The sequence below is a fragment of the Rutilus rutilus genome (genome assembly GCF_951802725.1).
Source record: "Rutilus rutilus genome assembly, chromosome: 23".
Taxonomy (NCBI): Eukaryota; Metazoa; Chordata; class Actinopteri; order Cypriniformes; family Leuciscidae; genus Rutilus; species Rutilus rutilus.
This window is the reverse complement of record NC_140233.1, coordinates 15,488,544-15,509,509: the sequence shown is the minus strand read 5'-3', so window position 1 is coordinate 15,509,509 and position 20,966 is coordinate 15,488,544. Positions and strand designations below refer to the sequence as shown.

The 20,966-nt window shown below is 36.2% G+C and overlaps 1 protein-coding gene across 1 annotated transcript; it reads right to left on the bottom strand.

Annotated features, from left to right (window-relative positions):
- Window positions 1–5,283: 5,283 nt before the first annotated feature.
- Window positions 5,284–20,128, bottom strand: ckmt1 (creatine kinase, mitochondrial 1). Its single transcript, XM_084396898.1, has 10 exons — window positions 19,451–20,128; window positions 17,493–17,648; window positions 14,832–15,030; window positions 14,649–14,744; window positions 9,778–9,999; window positions 9,601–9,686; window positions 7,621–7,744; window positions 7,240–7,374; window positions 6,815–6,940; window positions 5,284–6,239 (listed from the first exon to the last, which is right to left on the bottom strand). Exons 2-10 carry the CDS (start codon window positions 17,639–17,641, stop codon window positions 6,126–6,128), a joined length of 1,251 nt encoding a protein of 416 aa, XP_084253024.1. The 5' UTR covers window positions 17,642–17,648; window positions 19,451–20,128; the 3' UTR covers window positions 5,284–6,125.
- Between the last annotated feature and the right edge of the window lie 838 nt (window positions 20,129–20,966).

Sequence of the window (20,966 nt, the reverse complement as noted above, 5' to 3'; positions counted from 1 at the left end):
AAAAAATATTGCAGCATCAAGCAATATCTAATGAGTCATATCACAGTTAAATTTTCCAAGTTTTGATTTTAGATTGGGAGAAAATTCTGATTAATCATCTGTCCACTATAGTGGACCTCATGCATCAATTGTTATATTTCAGCTACAATTCATATTTATACTGTGAATGTTGTTTTTGAAAATACTTAATCTGCAGTAACTTTTTTTGACTGTAAATAAATGTATTTGTATTATTAGAATGTAATTTTCATTTACATCAAATAATGTGAAATGTATGTGACTTGTAATGCATTACTTGTTAGATCAAAAAGTAATCTAATTTCGTAATGCACGTTACTTGTAATGCGTTTCTTTACTTGTAACATCAAAAAGTAATCTGATTACGTAATGCACATTACTTGTAATTAATTACTTTACTTGTTAGATCAAAAAGTAATCTGATTACGTAATGCATGTTGCTTGTAATGCATTACTTTACTTGTTAGATCAAAAAGTAATCTGATTTCGTAATGCACGTTACTTGTAATGCGTTTCTTTACTCGTAATATCACAAAGTAATCTGATTACGTAATGCACATTACTTGTAATTAATTACTTTACTTGTTAGATCAAAAAGTAATCTGATTATGTAACGCACATTACTTGTAACGCATTACTTTACTCGTAACATCAAAAAAGTAATCTGATTGCGTTATGTATGTTACCCAACACTGCTCATTTAGGATTTCAGATTGAAAACACCTGATCTCTAGGTTTTCTCAGAGGAGGGCTATGCTAGAAATGTGTCCATCTTGAACATAATCAGAATTATAAGCTAATAAGGGTAAATATCCATACTCTGGTGCACTGGAGGGAGCATCTGAGTGGTTTCCACAGTTGTACCTTGACAGGCTGTCGAAATTTCTGATGGAATCACGTCCTCATGTTCTGATATCAAAGATACGCCAAGTTCAACTTGTATGAAGTTCAATTGCCTTTGCAATATTTCGCATTTATATTTTTTGTATATATTTTATAGTTTTCACATGATTTGATATAATTTTATTGATTGGTTTGTTAAATACACAGACTATATCTGTTTGATTATTATATTATATTTAATACAGTATCTCTTCAGTTTAAACCATAAACGCATGCTGTCCACTCAAGTGGACATCTGAAAATCTCTTTGAAAAATTCGTTAAAAAAAAAAAAAAAATCTTGTTTTTCATGCCCTAAGAGCAATAAAAACACAAAGGAAAAAAATCTTGACTGAGGTTATCATAATTCATGCATGAAAGGGTTAAAACATTTTCAGCACTTTTTTTCTCATTAAATTGAATTGGTGTTGTATTTTGAACTCTTGGCATGGAAATAATCTGAGGTTTCTACCAATCTTTAATGATTTTTCATGTTTGTCGCTATTTCAGAATAAAGACCTAAACACGCCTTATGAGTATGAAATATTCTTGTTGCAATTTGATAAATTATTGCTCCTGTGTAATTTTATTTTTAAAAACAATTACCAAATATGAAAACTAGAGATTGTAAGCTTTCAAATGATATATAGTTTGTCAATATTACTTAAGGTTTTTACTAAGATATTATTGTTTTAAAAATATAATGGCAAACGGTGACACTGAGACATCTTAAAATATGTCAGTGTCATTGTTTTGTCTCAAGATGCAGTATAACCAGTATAATCTTGGAATAAAGAACAGAATACCATGTTCAGATGTTGCTAAAGTTATCTGCACTGTTAACCTATCAGAACATAGAAATGACATCAACTGATTATCCATTTGACTAAAGTGTTTCTTAAGTTAGTTCAAGGCCTGTGGAATATCCATTCATTGAGGATATTGGTTTCTTTTTTAATTATTTTTAGATTATTATATTCAGATATGAATGTGGTTTATGACAAAAGTAATCAAAAAGTAATTAGATTCTAAAATGTGTAATGTAATAAATTACTGTACTAACTATTATTTGCATCATGCAATTTGTATTCAGTAATGGATTACGGTTTGTTCAATTACAAATTTACCTTTTTGCTGTGGAATCTCAAATCATGTTGAGGATCATAAAAATATATTTTTAATTAAAAACTATTCAATTAGAAAAAGAAAGAAAAGGTCATGCCATTTCATTAGTACTTCATAGCAAGCAAATTCCATAAGATACATTTCCAATCGATTACCAATATGAGAATCATTTTACCTGATTATATTTCAGCAAATTATGTTATGTTTATTTTTGTGCAAATGTAACGAAGTTCTTTGTCTTGTGTGCAGCTGGCAACACAATATGACTTTTGAAATCTGAACAGATTTTAAAACACTACCATACACTTGCCGAATCTGTAAATGGTTGCAACTTAAAACTGCACACTTACACTAAATGACTGAGGATTGCACACTCAAGCCTTTCTGAACACAACATACAAAACATGCTCAAATCATAAAACGTGTTTGATATCCTCTGATAGGATGCATTCATAGTCAGAAGCATAAAAATGCGAGTCTGTGCCCTTCATACATAGGCCTACGTGAATTTATGTTATATCTGTCAACTCCGACTGGCCAAAATCTGCCAAAGTCGCCATCAAATTGAAGTTGCAATAGTCTTTTCTTCCCTGTTGTGACTTCTCTCTCCACTCCCCACACCCCCCCCTTCATGTGCACACACACTAACCCCCCAACCCCCACCCCCAAATCATTCTTGTCGGTTATTGGCTGGAACACTGTTTGTTATGTTTTGTGGTCCAGGTTGGCCCAGTTTGTTTTTGTTGCCGTGTGTGGAGGCTGGGCTGTCTACAGAGACCACGTTTTTTTACAGTGTGTTCAGGGGACAGGCAGCTAGCGGATAGTGAGGAGATGTTTGCTGTATGTGACAAAAAATGTTTCAGCCTTTTTTGAGCACCTTTTAGAGCACCTTTAATATTGGCAGGCTTGCTTTAATTAACAGTGCAACAAGAAAAAGAAAACAGAACATGGCCAAATTGTCCCCCTGATCGTGCTTTGGTTCATAACTTTGCCTCAGTGCCTTGTTGATGTCAAAATGATTGATGGCCAATCAAATCAAAGAAAGCGGGGCTTACCGTTTAAAGAAGACGAGTGCGAATTCCAACAGAAGGCACGTTTATTTATATGGCACAATTCAAAGTGCTTTACATAAAAATTATTTAATATAAAATAATCACAACAGGTCCATAGGAAATAAGAATGAGAATAAAAAAATGTAAAATATTTCACATGGATTTAAATTGTATTAAAAGTCATAAAAAGAATTAAAAGAATAAAAAGAGAACACAGATAAGATAAAGAGAAATCAGTCGGACAGTGGCACAGTGCTCATTCAGTAAATGCACAGCTAAACAGATGTGTTTTAATGTGGATTTGAATATGTGGCTACTGTTGGAGCACATCTGATCTCTTCTGGAAGTTTTCCAGCTTGTCAAGAAGTATGTTGTGATCGACAGGGTCAAATACAGCACTGAGATCAAATAGTACCAGCACTGATCATTTAATTTGCCTGTATCTGTATTTAGGCGAATATCATTTATTATCGTTATGAGCGCTGTCTCATGATGGTCTGGTCTAGGAGGTCTGTCTCACTGTTCCTAGTTGTACACTGTATGATTTGAGGAGGACTTTCTATCACTTCACAGAACAGATATACAGAAAGCTACAGGCACACAGGGTTCCCGCTTGTTCTGTAAACATTTGATAAAGTGACTGTTATGATAGCGGGGAGCGACACATATCACTGAGAGCTGTTATCAGTTGTTTATTGTTCACCTATAGCAGATGGAGGAGGGTGAGGGCCCTGGTGTTGTGGCACTGTCTGTGGTGATTTACTGCACGTGCTCGGGGGCGAGGAGAAGAGAGATAGCACAGCACGGTGCCAATGATGTGAACAATGTGCTCATCTTCTTTTTCAGAGATTTATCCAGTGCATGATACACCACTCTTGCATTTTTACCATGGACCACTTTGCGATTGGATCCATGATGGGCTGCCTTATTGTGACTATGTAAGTATTCTTACATTATACACTGAACAAAATTATAAACACAACACTTTTGTTTTTGCCTCCATTTTTCATGAGCTGAACTCAAAGATCTAAGACTTTTTTATGTACACAAAATGCCTATTTCTCTCAAATATTGTTCACAAATCTGTCTAAATCTGTGTTAGTGAGCACTTCTCCTTTGCCGAGATAATCCATCCACCTCACAGGTGTGACATATCAAGATGCCGATTAGACAGCATGATTATTGCACAGGTGTGCCTTAGGCTGGCCACAATAAAAGGCCACTCTAAAATGTGCAGTCTCATTGTGCTCTGACCAACAAAGTGGAAAAAAAAATCACAAGGGGGAAAATAAGTAGGGAAAATTATTTTTCTGTTAAAAAAAAAAAAAAATCTTAAAGGGGACATATCATGATAATCTGACTTTTTCCATGTTTAAGTGCTATAATCGGGTCCCTGGTGCATCTACCAACCAAGAAACCGTGAAAAGTGACAACCCAGTAACTTTGTTTTTGGAAAGCCTTTCTCTGCAAGTGTGTCAAAAAATAAGCCGATCAGATTTCGCTCCCCTTCTGACGTAAGGGGATCTTATAATAATATTACCGCCCACGGGCCGTCATTTGGTTTTCGCAATTGACACCAATGTAACCAGTTCTAACGCAATGGCAAAAGTTTGAGCAAAGCATGAAAACTATTCTGTCGTTGGCTGCACAGATGAGCACAGAACACTATTTAGAGTCCCAGCCTCAGATGAGACAAGAGAGCCGTGGATTAATTTTATTTTCAATGGGAAATCCCCCAGAAACAGATGAACCAATGTAACTCCACAACAACTACATAAATATATCCACTTACCATTCAAAAAAGTCCAGGTGCAGTCTAAAATTCGCAACCTCTTGCTGAGTCTCTCCATAAGGCTGCACTTATTTCTGAGATTTTGGATGTGTGAGATTATTTGCATGTTTTGTTATTGTATCCGAAGCTCGTGTAAAGGATCGGCTCTCTTCTGAACGGGGCGGGGAGCAGCAGCTCATTTGCGTTTAAAGAGAAATACAAAAACGGAGCGTTTTTGCTCACACCCAAAAAGGGGCAAATTTGACAAGCTATAATAAATGATCTGGGGGGTATTTTGAGCTGAAATTTCACAGACACTTTCTGGGGACACCATAGATTTATATTACATCTTGTGAAAAGGGGCATAAAATGTCACCTTTAAGTTAACACACACAAAAAAAAAAACAAAAAAAAAACGTTATTTTAAATTATAATAATATTTCACAATAGTACTGTTTTTATTGTATTTCTAAGAAAATAAATGCATCCTTGGTGAGCATAAGAGACCACTTTCAAGAGCATTTCAAATCTTATCGACTCCAAACTTTTGAACAGTAGTGTTTTGAGGATATTCGTAACAGTCTCACCTGGAGCAATTGACAATCCTGAACATGGAGTTTAACATGAGCATTCTAACATAATGTGCAAGTCTTGTAATTTCACCTCAGATACCATCCAATTAGGAAAAGTGACTGAGCATGGCACTCTCAATTGTCACCTTGGCACAAAGCCTCATGCTGAGAACAGTGATGGGGAATACATATAATCATTTTACATGGAGTGGTTCATGCCTGACTTTGACTAGAGCAGTTCTACAATGCTCCATCCACAACACTAGGTGTCAGTGTAGACTTGTGACAACTGTCAGCACAATATAAAAACATCACTGAGTACATTTAAACTTGAATTACTTCAGTGGTAGTGGTAGTATGCACAGTAAAACACAATAAAACACTCCGATATCCTTCAGCAATTTTTTATCGTCAATATCTTTGACAAAAACATCTGTTTAATTCTCTGACACCTGAGGCAATTCTTGACAATGGCTATATTAGTATTATTGCAGCACAATCAAGTTACAATGTGACAAATCAATAGCGCCACATCAACACAATCATTATGAAGTATACATTCACTCCTGTTTTATACTGGAGTGTGGTATGTCTGACGTAATACAGAGGCATGCTTATGGATTAGTATCAGCGGAATATTGAAGGAGGAAGGAACACACAAGAGGGAGGAGCCAGGAGAAAGGAGGAGCTACGAAACACAGCCATTCTATTTAAACTGGCTGATGGGGGCAGGGATTTTGATGTCTTGTCCTTTTTCCAGTTTCTTCTCGCATTCAATGAGATAGTTCACTCCATCTATCACAGTCTGAACCAGATGGACCTGAGCACATTTTGATAAAGACAAGTGGTCATGGTGAGGTAATTACATTTTCACAGTTTTTCAAGGTATAGTTCACTTAAAATTGAAAATGCTGTCGTCATTTACTCACAATAAAATACTGGTACCATATATATATTACCTATGCCTTCATATAACAGTCACATTAAAACATATAATTTGAGTCTCGTTTGAATTGACTGTTTGCACAATACCATATTGGAATTTTCTTTCCACATTAGAGTTTTTTTTTTGTTTTTTTTTATCTGTGTTGTTGATATTGGATATTTAAATGTTCATGCTCATTTCCTCTATTTGATTGATTACCTTTACCGTTATCTTAATATTTAAAACACTGACTTAATGAATATCCAGTTTTCATACTGTACATTATAATTTTGTGATAACTTCATAGCATTTTAATTAATAAATAAATGATCATTGATTTTAGTTTGTAATGTAAATTTTGAATTTATTTACACAAAACAGTATAGATTTATGATATCACTATCAGAATTTTTATCAGAACTTGAAATATATATTTTTTTTTTGGTGCTCTGCACTTTGACACCACTGACCTCTGATTGACCCAGCCTGTCCAGATTGGAAATATCAAAAGTGCTTCCAACAGCCGCGGTGTCCACTCCTCCAGTTCCTCTTTTCTGGAGCCGCAGGTTATCCAGGATTTTAGAGAAACGAGCGTCCTGCAATAGAAAAGACATAATGAACATGCATAGCACAAAATATTACACTGATTTGAATGGATTGTTACACAATCTATCAACTATTAATTTTAATACACAACAGACATGGTATAACATAAATGTGGGTCACCCTAACACCTAAAAATACTGTATTAAAATACATACATATATAACATACATACATAAATTCACTAAATGCATTAATATTACCATGCATAGGCCCAACAAGGTGCAAAATTATTAACATGGCATGGGCTAAATAGGAAAGAAAGGTGATAATGTATTTCTAGAGCAAGGACCTTGCTGAGGCGAGGAAGATTAACATGGACGCCAGCTCGTAACCCTGTGCCAAGGTTTGACGGACAGGTGAGAATGTATCCCAGATTCTCGTTCCACATGAATTCCCAACCCCGCTCCTGAATTAGTCTCTCAACCTGAGCAACAAAGATTGAAAATGTCTTGTGAGAATAATAAAAAATAAAACATACAACGTATAAGCAACAGACTGAGATGGGCCTACACACAGATGCATGCCTTGCAGGACGATTGTTTGTACACAAAAGGGCATTGCTCTGAGCGGCAGTAAACACAGCTGCAGCATCTCTGCTGGATAAATAATGGAGGCTTGTGCGGATTTAACAGTGACTGAGAGACGCATACGTACACATGCATGACCTCACCTCTAGGAGACCCTTGCAGAAACGCTCAAAGACCCTCTTCATGTTGCCCCCCTTCTCCATGGAGATCACACGAGTGTGGTCTTCCTCATTGACCCACACCAGGAAGGTTTTCTCGTTGTTGTGCCTGGAATTGAAAGGCATGTTTATTCTATATAAATTGCAGAAATACAGAGGCGTGTACATACATGCATGTGACAACAAAGGATGAAACTTTGAAGAGTTCTCCAGCCTGTGCATTAACAAAATTGTGGGCGACACTTGATTTGAATATTCAATGAGAAGAGTCCTTAAAAGAACAATGAAGCAGGTTTAATGATTCTAGTTCTTCATTACATTAATGATTATTAAATTGCACTGCGTAAAATGTATAAATGTAAAACGTATACAGACTTTTAATTACTTTTCATCCTTTTTTAGAGATGGCAAGACTATATATTAAACAATGCACCTCATTATTTTGTTTAAAATTCATGTTCCCACATAATCTTTAATCGAAATAACTTCTCCCTCCCTTTTGCAGCAACATCTCTTCTCTGATGATGTGTTTATGGAGCGAGGGCGGGATCAACCTGTCACTCACATGAGATCGACCAATAGCAAACCACAACCATCCAATCAAATCCAAATGGACAAAATAATGTCCCGCCCTACATTTTTTCTTGTTCAAGAAGTTGTTTCACTCGGATATGCACATCATAATAGGGAAGAAAAGTCTATCGCAACTTTCCGTTTCATGCAGAGTTAAAAATAAGCACCTGTTCTTGGTTTCCAAACCTAATTACGCATGACCTTATTTCATTTTAATGCTGTCAGAAGTTAGCCTGACGTCGTCATACTCAATTCTAGTCAGAATGTGAGTCTGATACTTTTCCATAGAGATTTGATTATGGGGCGTGTCTCAACCAAACCAGGAAAAAAAAAAACTCTGCACTCAATTGGATAGACCTACAACCAATCAGAGCAACGGAGTAAATGACGCATGTTCTTCATTCATATTTTCAACCAACAAAATGTCGCGGCTCTCTGTTCCTCTTTTAAAATGAATGCGCTGTCGATATAACAGACGCGATGGCGGAATCTACACATGATGTTTCATAAACAAAGTTCGGGAGGAGCACGTACAAATAATCAATCCAATATAAACTTGTCATCAAACAATACCATGTCTAACGTTACCCTATCTATCAGCATGAGGAAGCATATTCACTCTGTAAACTTACCTAACACTCCTTGACAGTTTTTCAGCATCCCTCCACCACCCCGAATCCTCACTCTTGTCTTGTTCTCTCACAACCAGGAATACGGGGGAGCATGGCTACCGAGCCCACAGCCCTCTCCTCGGACAGCACGTCATATACGCATTTATTCTATCGACTTATTTGTGTGAAATCTTATAAACGCATTTATTCTATCTGACTTATTTGTAAATGTGAACTCGTGAAATCTCAATTCTCCAGCAGCAGTCGTCTTTGTTGTAAACTAATTCAAATCAAGCGCTCTTTGGTGACGTGGACGATTACGTTGCATTGCTCATCTGTCCATCATCGTATAAAGCCCGCCCTGACAATTTGATTGGTCCGAACAATTTTTGTTCGGGCATAATAGCTCCTCAACGGAGCGAGTCCAGACCGAACTTCCCGACCAAAAAATATTGTGGGCGGGGTTCGGGCTGGCACCCAGGCTAGTCAGAAGTGCTATGTAAGCTCAAAAACCATCAGGGTATTAAATCTGATTCTGAAGTCATTTCCAAATTAAGCCACTTTCCCTTGCAGGCAGGAGGAAGAAGAGAGAGAAAAAAAAAAGAGGATGAATAATGCAGGAGATGTAAGTGAGCCATGGCTACACTCCGTGATCGATATCAGACCACGGCATAAGGCCGTAGAGGTTGCTTCAGACTATTTCTGGGCGTAATGCAGTCCTGTCAGAAGGCATTGTTGCACTCCAGCACACATTTAGATCTTCTCGCAAAGTTACACTCACCAAATGCCTCTCGCGTCTGGCCAGTCGCGAGCCATACCTGCACATGTCAGCAGGGGCGACACAGGCTTATCAAACAGGAAGTGATCCTATACAGCAAAACAAAAAGTCAGAGTGAGAATCTTTTGTGTTGAGCCAACAGCATCGAATGGCATATCATGAGATTTGTGATATACTCACATCAATAAGCTGCTGCTGCTCTTGGTCGGTCATTATAGTGAGGCTGTAGTATTTTCCTGCCAAATCTCCTTTTAGGCCGGCCAAGGCATCGATCACAACCCTCTCCACCTCTCTGCGCTCGGCACGGGTGCAGGCCGGCGGCAGACTCAGGCCTCGGATACTCCTACCCGTCCGGACTCGAGACGACAGCACGTACTTTTCATCAAAGAGGCCTCCCCGTATCTGATGGGACGAAAGTAGGAAGTAACTTGAAATTTTGAGGCTTGTGTTTGTGACCTGCTTTACCATTTAAAAACATGCAAATGAATGGCAAACAATCGTGATATTATATAACTGCTTCTTCAACTATGTGTTTTTATTTAAATGACCTCACACTGTAATTTAGTGGAAATGGTGGTATAAATGACATTATAACACACTATAACATGCATTGGATTTTCATTTCATGCTGTCTTTACACATTTCGTACAAGGCTAATTTCATAGCAACATATTGGCCATACTTTTGGCAGCACAATTTTTTTGTGCCCTTGATACAGTGTAATTACACAAATTACACGTGTAATTACAGTAATATTAATTAACAACAAGTACTTAGTGTTTAGTTTAGTGTTGCTTGTAATTACATATAATTAACTGTGGTCCCACTTTATATTAAGTGGCTTTAAGTACTATGTACTTACATTGAAAAATAAGTACAATGTACTTCATAGTGTTAATGTTGTATTGTAAAACAACAGGCTTGTGCAAAATTCAGAATTTCAGAATTGGCCTCCATTCAATTCATGAATTTGAATTTGAATTGAATTTACTCCGCCCCACAGGACGTTGAATTGAATTGGAATTGGAATGACAGGAAGTGGAATTAAATTCATGGCAATTCAAAGAAATTCCACACAGTCACACAACAGAAAGAATGTGTTGAGTCTCGCATACATTCAGTGTTAGGAAGGTTACTTTGGAAATGTTGTTGCTTACTGTTATTAGTTACCCATTATAAATGTGGTTTGGATTACTTTATTTGGATAACTTTATCAATGCAAAGCAATTTCGTTTTAAGTTGATTAGTAACTAATTGAATTAAACATTTTACCTCAGTAATACAACTAAATACAATTACATACATTTTGTAATTTTATTTACAAAAACGTTTAATTTTTTAAAAATTTAAAAATTTGTAATTTTATTTACAGAAATTTAATTTCACGTAACTATTTACCCCTCAACCCTGCATACATTTTGTTCTAAAATAGATATTGATCAAATTCTTGAAATAAATGTTTAATTAGTTTTGTTCCAATGTAATCTACATTTCAAAGTAATCACACAAACACAAAGTTGTTGTAAATGCAGTTATCATTTATTCCAAAGCAAAAAATTATCCTTATTTTCAACAGTAGTGAGAGAGAGGAGACCATTTGCAATATATGTAACAACACTGTCAGTAAGAGCAACTTGTCGTCTATTAGTTGATGACAACTTAGAGCTGGAAGGATTACCATGCTGTTTCAGAAGGATTACCATGATCTTCATTCTGGTTTGACTGGATTGTGTAATCGCTGGTTTCACAGTACATCAAGATTTCCTGATGTTTCTTCTGTAGGAAAAAAAGTACCTCAATGTATATTACTCTTTAAGAGAACAAATATTTCTATTAATTCCACAATTGACAATAATTGTTTTCTTGATTTACAATAAGTAATAAGTAAAACGTGTGCTTGTATGCTTTTAAACACATATGATATCCAGTGTTGGGGGTAACTCCTTACAAAGTAATGCCATAATAATATAATCATATTTGGCTGTAACTGAGTAATGTAGCACATTAATATTACTGTTACTGTTGTGTTGTGAGTTAAAGGGGTGTATAACCCTTTATGAGCTATATGCCAGGCTCTTGCTGTGTTGCACTACAGTAATGTAATGAGTAGAGTAATGAGTTACTATCCATAGAGAATAACAAGTAAGGTAATGCATCATGGTATTTTTAAAAGTGAGTAATGTGTGTTACACATTCTTGAGTAGTGACCCCAACACTAGTTATATCAAATATCAGTTGCATAATACCATCAAGAGATGGTTTTCAAAATAGAAGACTGTCTGTCTGTTAACTTACTTGTAGATGCCTTTTGAAATTTGAAGTAGCCTTGACAGCCACAGACTGGAGCACTGCAGTGCTTGCATATGGCTCTGTGGTTTCCAGGTGTTCTTGATGGAATTGGTTCTTCAAAATGAACTTGTACAGATGACCTTTTATGCCTGCTATTATTTTCCATGTCGCTGTTGTTACAGGTGTCAAATCTATCAACCTTTGTAATCTGAAGTTGTAAGGGACTTCTGAAACTTAAAAAGTCCAGTGTTGCCCATCAAATTGTGCGCCTGAATGTCCACCTGAAATTGTTTAGCAACCATTTTAAATACTTGGTTAAAGCAAAGCATTCTGGGAAATGGAGTCATGGAGTCATGCAATAAATCAAACTTAATTATTTGTTCTGTGACTAGAGCTTTTAACATTCATTGCTGGGGGAAAACATATCCTTTTAATGTAATCTGTACAAGTAGTTCAAACTAATATCATTTATAATGCAATCATATCTGACATATACTGTAAAGCTTCATTGTTATACACTTCACTTCAAATATGTATATGAATTTCTTTGAATTTTTATTGAATTGCAATTCTGCTTCCTTTAATTCAAAATCGAATTGTAATTCTAGATCCTGTTTTTGACATCAATTCAAATTCAAGAATTGAATTGGAATTAAGGAGTCATTCTCAATTCAATTCTGAATTGTGCACAAGCCTGTAAAACACTTTTGGTGCAATTGAGGTGTGATACGGGTAAGGTTAGGGACAGGTGTGGGTTGGGTTAAGGTGTAAGGGAAGGGTCAACAGTGTAATTACAAATGTAATTACATAAATTAATTACAGCTGTAATTACATGCAGGTATTTTTTTAAATATAAGTACAATGTAAAAACATGTATGTACACAATAAGTCCATTGTATCAAATTATTAAAGGGGTGGTTGATTATGATTTCACTTTTCTAACTTAGTTAGTGTGTAATGTTGCTGTTTGAGCATAAACAACATCTGCAAAGTTGCAATGCTCAAAGTTCAAACCAAAGGGAGATATTTGCTTTTAAAGAAATTGCTTCTTATTACTCCAGGGTTAGTGATATCACAAACCCTAGAATTTACATAAACCCCGCCCCCGGAACACGATTTATAGATTATCAAGACAGAATATGCTAATCAATGACTATAAGATAACTACACATAAGCTACATAAATTCATCAACTAACCATTCAGAAATGTCCTGTTGCATTCTACATGTTGTCACCTCTTCTCTAGTCTCTCCATCATTGTCTGAATCCTATGGAAGCTTGTTTCCGCCACAGAATAAAACATTTTAAGAGATAATTGCGACTTTTTATCTCACAATTGCGAGTTTACATCTCGCAATTCTGACTTTATTTCTCAGAATTTTGAGATATAAAGTCAGAATTGCGTTAAATAAAGTCGCAATTGCGTGTTATAAAGTCAGAATTGCGAGATATAAAGTCAGAATTGTGTGAAATAGTCGCAATTGTGTGTTATAAAGTCAGAATTGCGTGTTATAAAGTCAGAATTGCGTGAAATAAAGTCGCAATTGCGTCTTATAAAGTCAGAATTCTGACTTTTTTTCTCGCAATTGCGACTTTATATCACGCAATTCTGACTTTATAATACGCAATTGGGAGATATAAAGTCAGAATTGCATGATATAAAGTCGCATTTGCGTGTTATAAAGTCAGAATTGTGAGATAAACTATTCTGAGAAAAAAAAGAAAAAAAAATCTGTCTTTTTTTCACCTTAGAATTGGACTTTATATCACAATTGTGAGTTTATATCTCACAATTCTGAGAAAATATGTCAGAATTGCGAGATATAAATTCGCAATTGCGTGTTATTAAGTCAGAATTGCGTGATATAAAGTCGCAATTGCGAGAAAAAAAGTCAGAATTCTGACTTTATAACACGCAATTGCGACTTTATTTCACGTAATTCTGACTTTACATCTCGCAATTCTGACTTTATAACACGCAATTGCGACTTTATTTCACACAATTCTGGCTTTGTATCTCGCAATTCTGAGAAATAAAGTCAGAATTGCGAGATGTAAACTCACAATTGTGAGATAAAAAGTCGCAATTATCATTTAATTTTTTTTATTTTGTGGCGGAAACAAGCTTCCATAGAATCCGGTTTGAACATAAAAGGCTAAACGTTTTTGAAATTTTCAATGCATGTCTGTGTGAGTGCAAGCTGTTGAAGCTCCGCCCTCTATGCCGGGAGCAGCAGCTCATTTGCATTCAAAGGAACAGACACAAAACGGTGCGTTTTTGCTCACCCTCAAAAAGTGACGATTTTAACATGATATATCTATGGGGTATTTTGAGCTAAAACTTCACATACACACTCTAGGGACATCAAAGACTTATTTTACATCTTGTGAAAAGGGCATTATACCACCCCTTTGATTTCAATGTTGGTACATAGTAGTTAAAGCCACTTAATATAAAGTGGGACCTTAACGGTTTTTACTAAAGTAAATACATGTATCTTAATTACAATTTTAAAATATGTATTTTATATACATTTCATAATAAAGAAAAGTATTCTATATAAACTATATTTAAAAAGGCATTTAAAAAAAAGTATCACAAATAAATTGTAAAGGCATGATAAAACATTGTCAATATTTGTATGTGCTCTAATATGAACTTGTAACAAAAATACCTCTTGGGACATAAAAGTGACCATGGTTCAAGAATCACCCTACTACTGTTAATGTTGTATGTGTGTAACTAAAACATTTCCACATACCTTACTGTAATCCAGATCAGTGGGGTGTTTCATGTTGCAGGGGTCATACCCATTGTGTCTTTCTTTGATGACTGGGTTAAAGAGGTCAGCAAAAACCTGCACAAAACATGTTTGATGTACTTTATTCCCCCAAAATGCCGATCTCTTAATATGCCAAATGTGTGATATATAATATCTTCTCACCCCATATGACTCCTCATCCCCTGCCACCATTCCTACTGTCTTAATAAAGGGGTGGCCTGGGTTGTCCACACCAGTTTGGATGGCTTCGTCCAAAGTGTAACCATTCGGAGTGGCTTTATCGCACAGCTTTGCATATATTGCAGGAGTCAGGTGACTGGCCATACAGTTATTGTGCTTTCGCAAATCTGGGTATTCAGCACTGAAGGGGAAAAGAAAAGCTTTAGCCTTCATTTTAAAAACAAGGACAATAGGCTGTCTCAAAAACCAAGTGAGCTGAAAATTAACCATGGTTTAATTATAGTGTCATTATATGTTTTAACGGATTGATTACCGTTTGTAAAACCACATACCACTATGTTAATTTGTGGTTACCATGGTCTAACTTCAATGACCATGTTTTGGGTTTTTTTTTGGTTTTATTTGTGACCCTGGACCACAAAACCAGTCATATGGGTAATTTTTTTTTTATTGAGATTTATCCACTGATGCTATGGTTTGTTAGGATATGAGAAACGAGAAACAACTATTGAAAATCTGGAATCTGAGGGTGCAAAAAAATTGAAACATTGAGAAAATCGCCTTTAAAATTGTCCATTTATGTTCGCGATTGTGCTGCATTCACTCACAAAAATAAATGTTTTATATCTTTACAGTAGGAAATATACTAAATATCTTCATGGAACATGATCTTTACTTAATATCCCAATGATTTTTGGCATAAAAGAAAAAACTGTAATTTTGACCCATACAATGTATTGTTGGCTATTGCCACAAACCCAGCAAACACATTTACATTGTGGCAACGTCCGTGGCACGTTGCATTTCTGCTATGGCAGACATTCATTGCTAGGCGACATTCAGCAATTGAGAGACGACGTTCTGACAATTAATTTTTTTATGCTAGATAGGTCTATAGATATCACCCATGTAGCATGTTATGTTTTGTGGTTAATTTTTAATTAGTCATATGTTATATAATTATATATTTTTAAATATTGTTTATCCTTATTATTATTTATGGGCCTAACAGTAAATTCAATATTATAATCAAAACCTGTAAGTGTACACTTTGAAGAGTAAAAATGACATAGAAGGTTAGCTAATTCAACTTTATTAAAACTGCATATGGTAATCAAATTGCACTTCCAAAAGTCATACATTTGTGAGAAATTTTTTTTATTACTATTACCTGTAGCCTACTATTATACAGGGAGTGGACTAACTAGCATGAGCAAACATGCGAAAATCTGGAAAAGAAACGAATGAGACGACAAATCAAAGGAAAATATAAACAGGTGTGCGAGCAGTTACAAAAAAAAAAATTATCTGTGCGTTTCCAAAAAAAAAAAAAAGTAAACAACATTAACGTGCAACAAGTAGGCTACGCGTCGCTGTTCAATGAGTGCTGTCTAATCAATTAGGCTACTCATCATTAAAGTAATTTTGCCTTCATACGTTTGGCATAAAGTTAAATATTTGTCATACCTGACCAGATGATGTTAAAAAAAAAATCACATCAGATAAGGAAGTTGTAGGTTGTGTTTGAATAATTAGGCTACTATCCTATTTAGCTGAAGTAAATTAAACGCAATTCTCACGTATCCTTGCTTGATGAAGAATGAGAGACGGCCCAACGCTCAGTTGAAATTCAAAAGGCTGATTTTCGCGCTTCAGGGCAGTGACGAGTACATATGTCGTCCAGTGGTTGTCCACAACTACACCCTAGGGCTAGGCACAACCTTAAGGAATGGCCCTGAACGGTGGTTCAATGTCAACATTGTGACAACGCTGTAACAACCTTCACCACACAACGTAGTTATAGCAACCTTTTGACCATTGTTAAACCGTTGTTAGAAGGTTGGGTACGTTGTGCCAACGTTCTGTGTTTGCTGGGAATATACCCGTGCTACTTGTGGCTGGTTTTGTGACCCAGGGTCACATTTGTAGAAAAACCATGGTTGATTTGTGCGCGTTAAAAACCTGGCGTAGTTTGTGGGGGGGGGGGGGGGGGGAGATAACTTCCCCAATATTTATACCATGATCACATTAAAAATATGCTGAATAATTTTTTTTTAGGAGGCATACCCAAACTTCAATACCCAAACTTCAATCTGAGTAACTCAGAACTTCTGACCCTGACTATTTCGCGTTCTAGAACGTCACAGACGCGTTCCGAACACGTCAAAACCTAAAGCTGCCAATCTCAATAGGTTTTCAGGCACAGCCAATGTTCAACCTCAACATGTGCATTTTTATTGATACGATGGAAATTACGAGACATTAATGTAGGCTATGCGTACAAACTACAACTAAATAAACAAAACCTTTATTCGCATTGATTAGCATCTTACACATGAAAGGTGTGAAAATTAATAACGGTTCATTCCTGATTTAATACCTGTGTTTAAAAGACATTAAATTCAATATTTAAATCTACAATATAAAATACAACATTAAAAAGGTCTAATAATATAATATAACATGATTATGTATCGCCACACGACCGTGGAACGTAATTCCTGGCTATTAATGAACATTTTTGACACCCACTTATGCATTTGCGCAATACAATACATGGTTTGTGTGCCATCGCATCACAATATGTCATTGTCTTCAGTTCGATATTGTCGTTATGAGAGACTGTGAGATGGCTGTAGTTACCTAGCAGGATAGATTCTCCTGACGTTCGATCCTGCATTGACATGCTCCCTATTCAGGAAGAATCCCACGGTTAGAGATCCCGCGCCGACCAGCGACAAGATGCCCATTTTCCTCTTACTGGACAAAACCCGTACGAAGCTGCTTGCCATTTTAACCCTACAAAAAGCAGATGAGATCTCTCCAGATGAATGCGGTATTGAAGAATGGACAGACAGAAGGATAGACACTGGGATTACTGGAGGATACAGGGGAATGCTGTGGAAATTTGCCCTTCTCCCAACACAGCAGCAGTCCGAGTCAGCCCTCCCCTTCAAGGCAGCAGCAGCACCACAAAATGATTCAGAATGATTCAGAACCAGTGCAACTTCTCCCACCCTTTACAGTAAACCAGGCAACAACCTTGAATATCTCTATTTCATAAAATTGTATTCATGTCTTAATGAGTTATTAAGGTATCAAAGGGGGACCGTAAATGTGTTGTTAACCACGAAGAAATTGATAGTCACAGTACACCTGAACCATGTAGCCTACGTGACTTTGAAGCTCATTGGTGCAGCTTCTGTAACGTGAATGAACACACGCCCGGCTGCAGTATGCGCGCTAGGGATTAAGGATGGTGAGTGGCCCAGTTGCATAAATTATGTGGCTGTTTAGATATAGGTTGAAATCATTTATATGGTTGTAATACAATGAGCAGCTTAACTTGAGGAAAACCGCACCCAGGAGCCTTACAAGTTTAACTTTGACTGTTTAAAAAACAGACCGGTTCTGTTATGGCAGGGGCTATATTTTCTAGCAGGATGGCCCTTAGCCTAATGAATTTGCTTAATTTATTATTATTTTTTAAATAAAAAATCTCCTTAATATTATATTAATATATAATATTGTTATATTTAACAAAAGCAAGACACTCAGGGCTGTGCTGCAATAACACATTTTAGCCGTGACTAATAAAATAAATCCAAATAAATCCACAAGCAAGCTATTGCTTAAATATGTTTTCGGTTATCACATTCTAGACGGTTTCCCACGTTTCCCACAAATCGTATAAATTTAACCCATTTAACTCGACCAGTAACAATTTGTGAATCAAATTACTTTTGATTCTAAAACAAGTGTTTTTTGTTGCAATAAATAAAAGTGCAGATTGTTTTGATTGCATGCGAACATTTTAACAAGTCTTCTGTAAGTCACATGACCAGATACTGTATGATATGACGTCTGTCTCAGAGCTCCATAAAAGGAAACATGTAGCCTATATCATACAACGACCATATTATATTTAAAGGGTCTATTATTAATATAGTATTAAGATTTCTCTGCCATCATCACACATCAGTGGTCGAATTTATGACCAGCCTGGGAACTCTTAAACTCTATTTTGTCATTCTCTTTTTTTCATTTAATTATATTTTTTTTAAATCATTATAAAAGGCATGAAGTTTGTTTCATTGGACTCCAAGCATTGAAATACATGTGCTCATTTAGCTGGAAAACATTTGGGAATACATGGGTTAACCAACAGTCACCATAAGCCTGAATTAGGCCTAACCCTCGAGACAGATTCATAGCATTCACTGGTCTTAGCTGGGATCAAAATCCCCAGTTTAAACTGTTCCACTCGGATACTTTGCGGAAATCATGTGAAATAAACAAGAGAATTACTGTCGGCATAACTAACAAAAGCCTGTATAATAATCCCTTACTTTTTTGTACAGCAAGCTGGTCATTATTGTGAGATTAAATCAGTGTTTAAATGATGCAAGCCAGAAATGCCACTGAGTGAATTGCAGATTTTGGATAATATTTCTTAAGCAATGCAGTGCAAACGTGGAATGTTTGAACAAGCGTTTCATTTATCCATGTCAAAGTAGACACTAGAAAACTGAATGACTCATTATTTCTTTATGAACAGTCTGCTCGAACATGCATATTTGAAATGAAATGCTAAAGCTTACCAGATACTTTTTTAATCCGCTGAAGTTGGTCTTGTCTTGAAGTACAGTAGGAACCAGGTACAAGGGCAATGCTTTTGCTTTCCTCAATACAGCAGATAGGTGTGGCCTTCTTTATTACAGTGCCAAGGGTGGCAAGACTTCCTTCTGTGTGACCTGCCACCGTAACACACAATAGCACTGTGCCATTCATTCATTGGCTGGCTAATGCTGCCTAATGTTTCTATGGGAACAAAATCAGGACTGGATTTCTTATCTGTATCCAGTGTCATCAGAGCCAGGCAAGAGATAAAGAACCCACGAACGGTTCAAAGGTCACTTTGAGGATCGGATAAATGACACGTACCTTTGCAGAAGAACACCATTACCTTAAAGGGTCATGAAGACACATTTTTTTAAACGGATTTGTACTATTGCACATCAATAAAAATTGCAATAACATTCAAAATCAACTAAACAATGTTACTAAGCAAATCTACATATGCAAAAGAGTAACAACATAACATTCAGCTTAAGCCCATTAATGTCTTTATAATCTGTATCGTTTAATAACTGATAAACTGAACTGTTGAAGGCTCTTTTAGTCTTAATGGAAAATTTAAGGCTAAAATGGAAACGATTCATAAATACAAGTTTAAGTGAGAACTTCTAACATATAATTACTTCAGGTATCAAATAGTCATGACAAAGGACTTTTTGTTAAATAAAGCAGACTAAACAATACACTTCACTTTAAAACTTCACATCATATTCTCTTTTTTGCTCTTTACATGAAATTTTATCTGATCAAAGTAGGCATTTGACTTTCTATTCATGCTGCACTTTATGTAAACCTATATCTAATAAAAACTACTTTAGTAGAAATTAAAGCTGTTTTGTTTTATTTGTCATGCTATCTAAACCTGAAAAATATCATATATATATATCCCCCTGCTCCCCCTGTTGGAAGTATTCAGCAATATGCCAACATGGAAAATTGTCCAGGCTTATGATAGTGAGAGCATATGCATTATTTAAAGCTGCAGTCCGTAACTTTTGGCGCTCTAGCGGTTAATAAACAGAACTGCATGCGTCTTGCGGAAGAACATTGTAGCCGGAGCTACTTCTCTCTGTTTATGTATAGGCCTATATGACGAGTCACGCAGGAGTATACCAGTCTAAAATAGTCCAAATATAAACACTTATTATAGGTGTTCCGTAGTGATTCAGGATAAGGCAAAAACCAGGGGGGCAGGGTTTCATATTATTTTGAAGTTTCCCCGGGCGCCGCCATTGGCTAGCGGACCATCACCTGCTGTTAGCATTCCATTGACTCCCATTCATTTTGGCGTCACTTTGACAGCGAATAACTTTACATCTGAGGCGTTTAAAGACTCCATTTGTCCATTATTTATTTCTAAAGAAACACGAAAATGTATAAAAGGCCCCATTACCTTGTAGCTTACGTTATGGCCCCGTAGATGCAGTTTTTGTAAAAATAGGCTAACGATTGCGTCATAACCACACGACTCTCTATCGC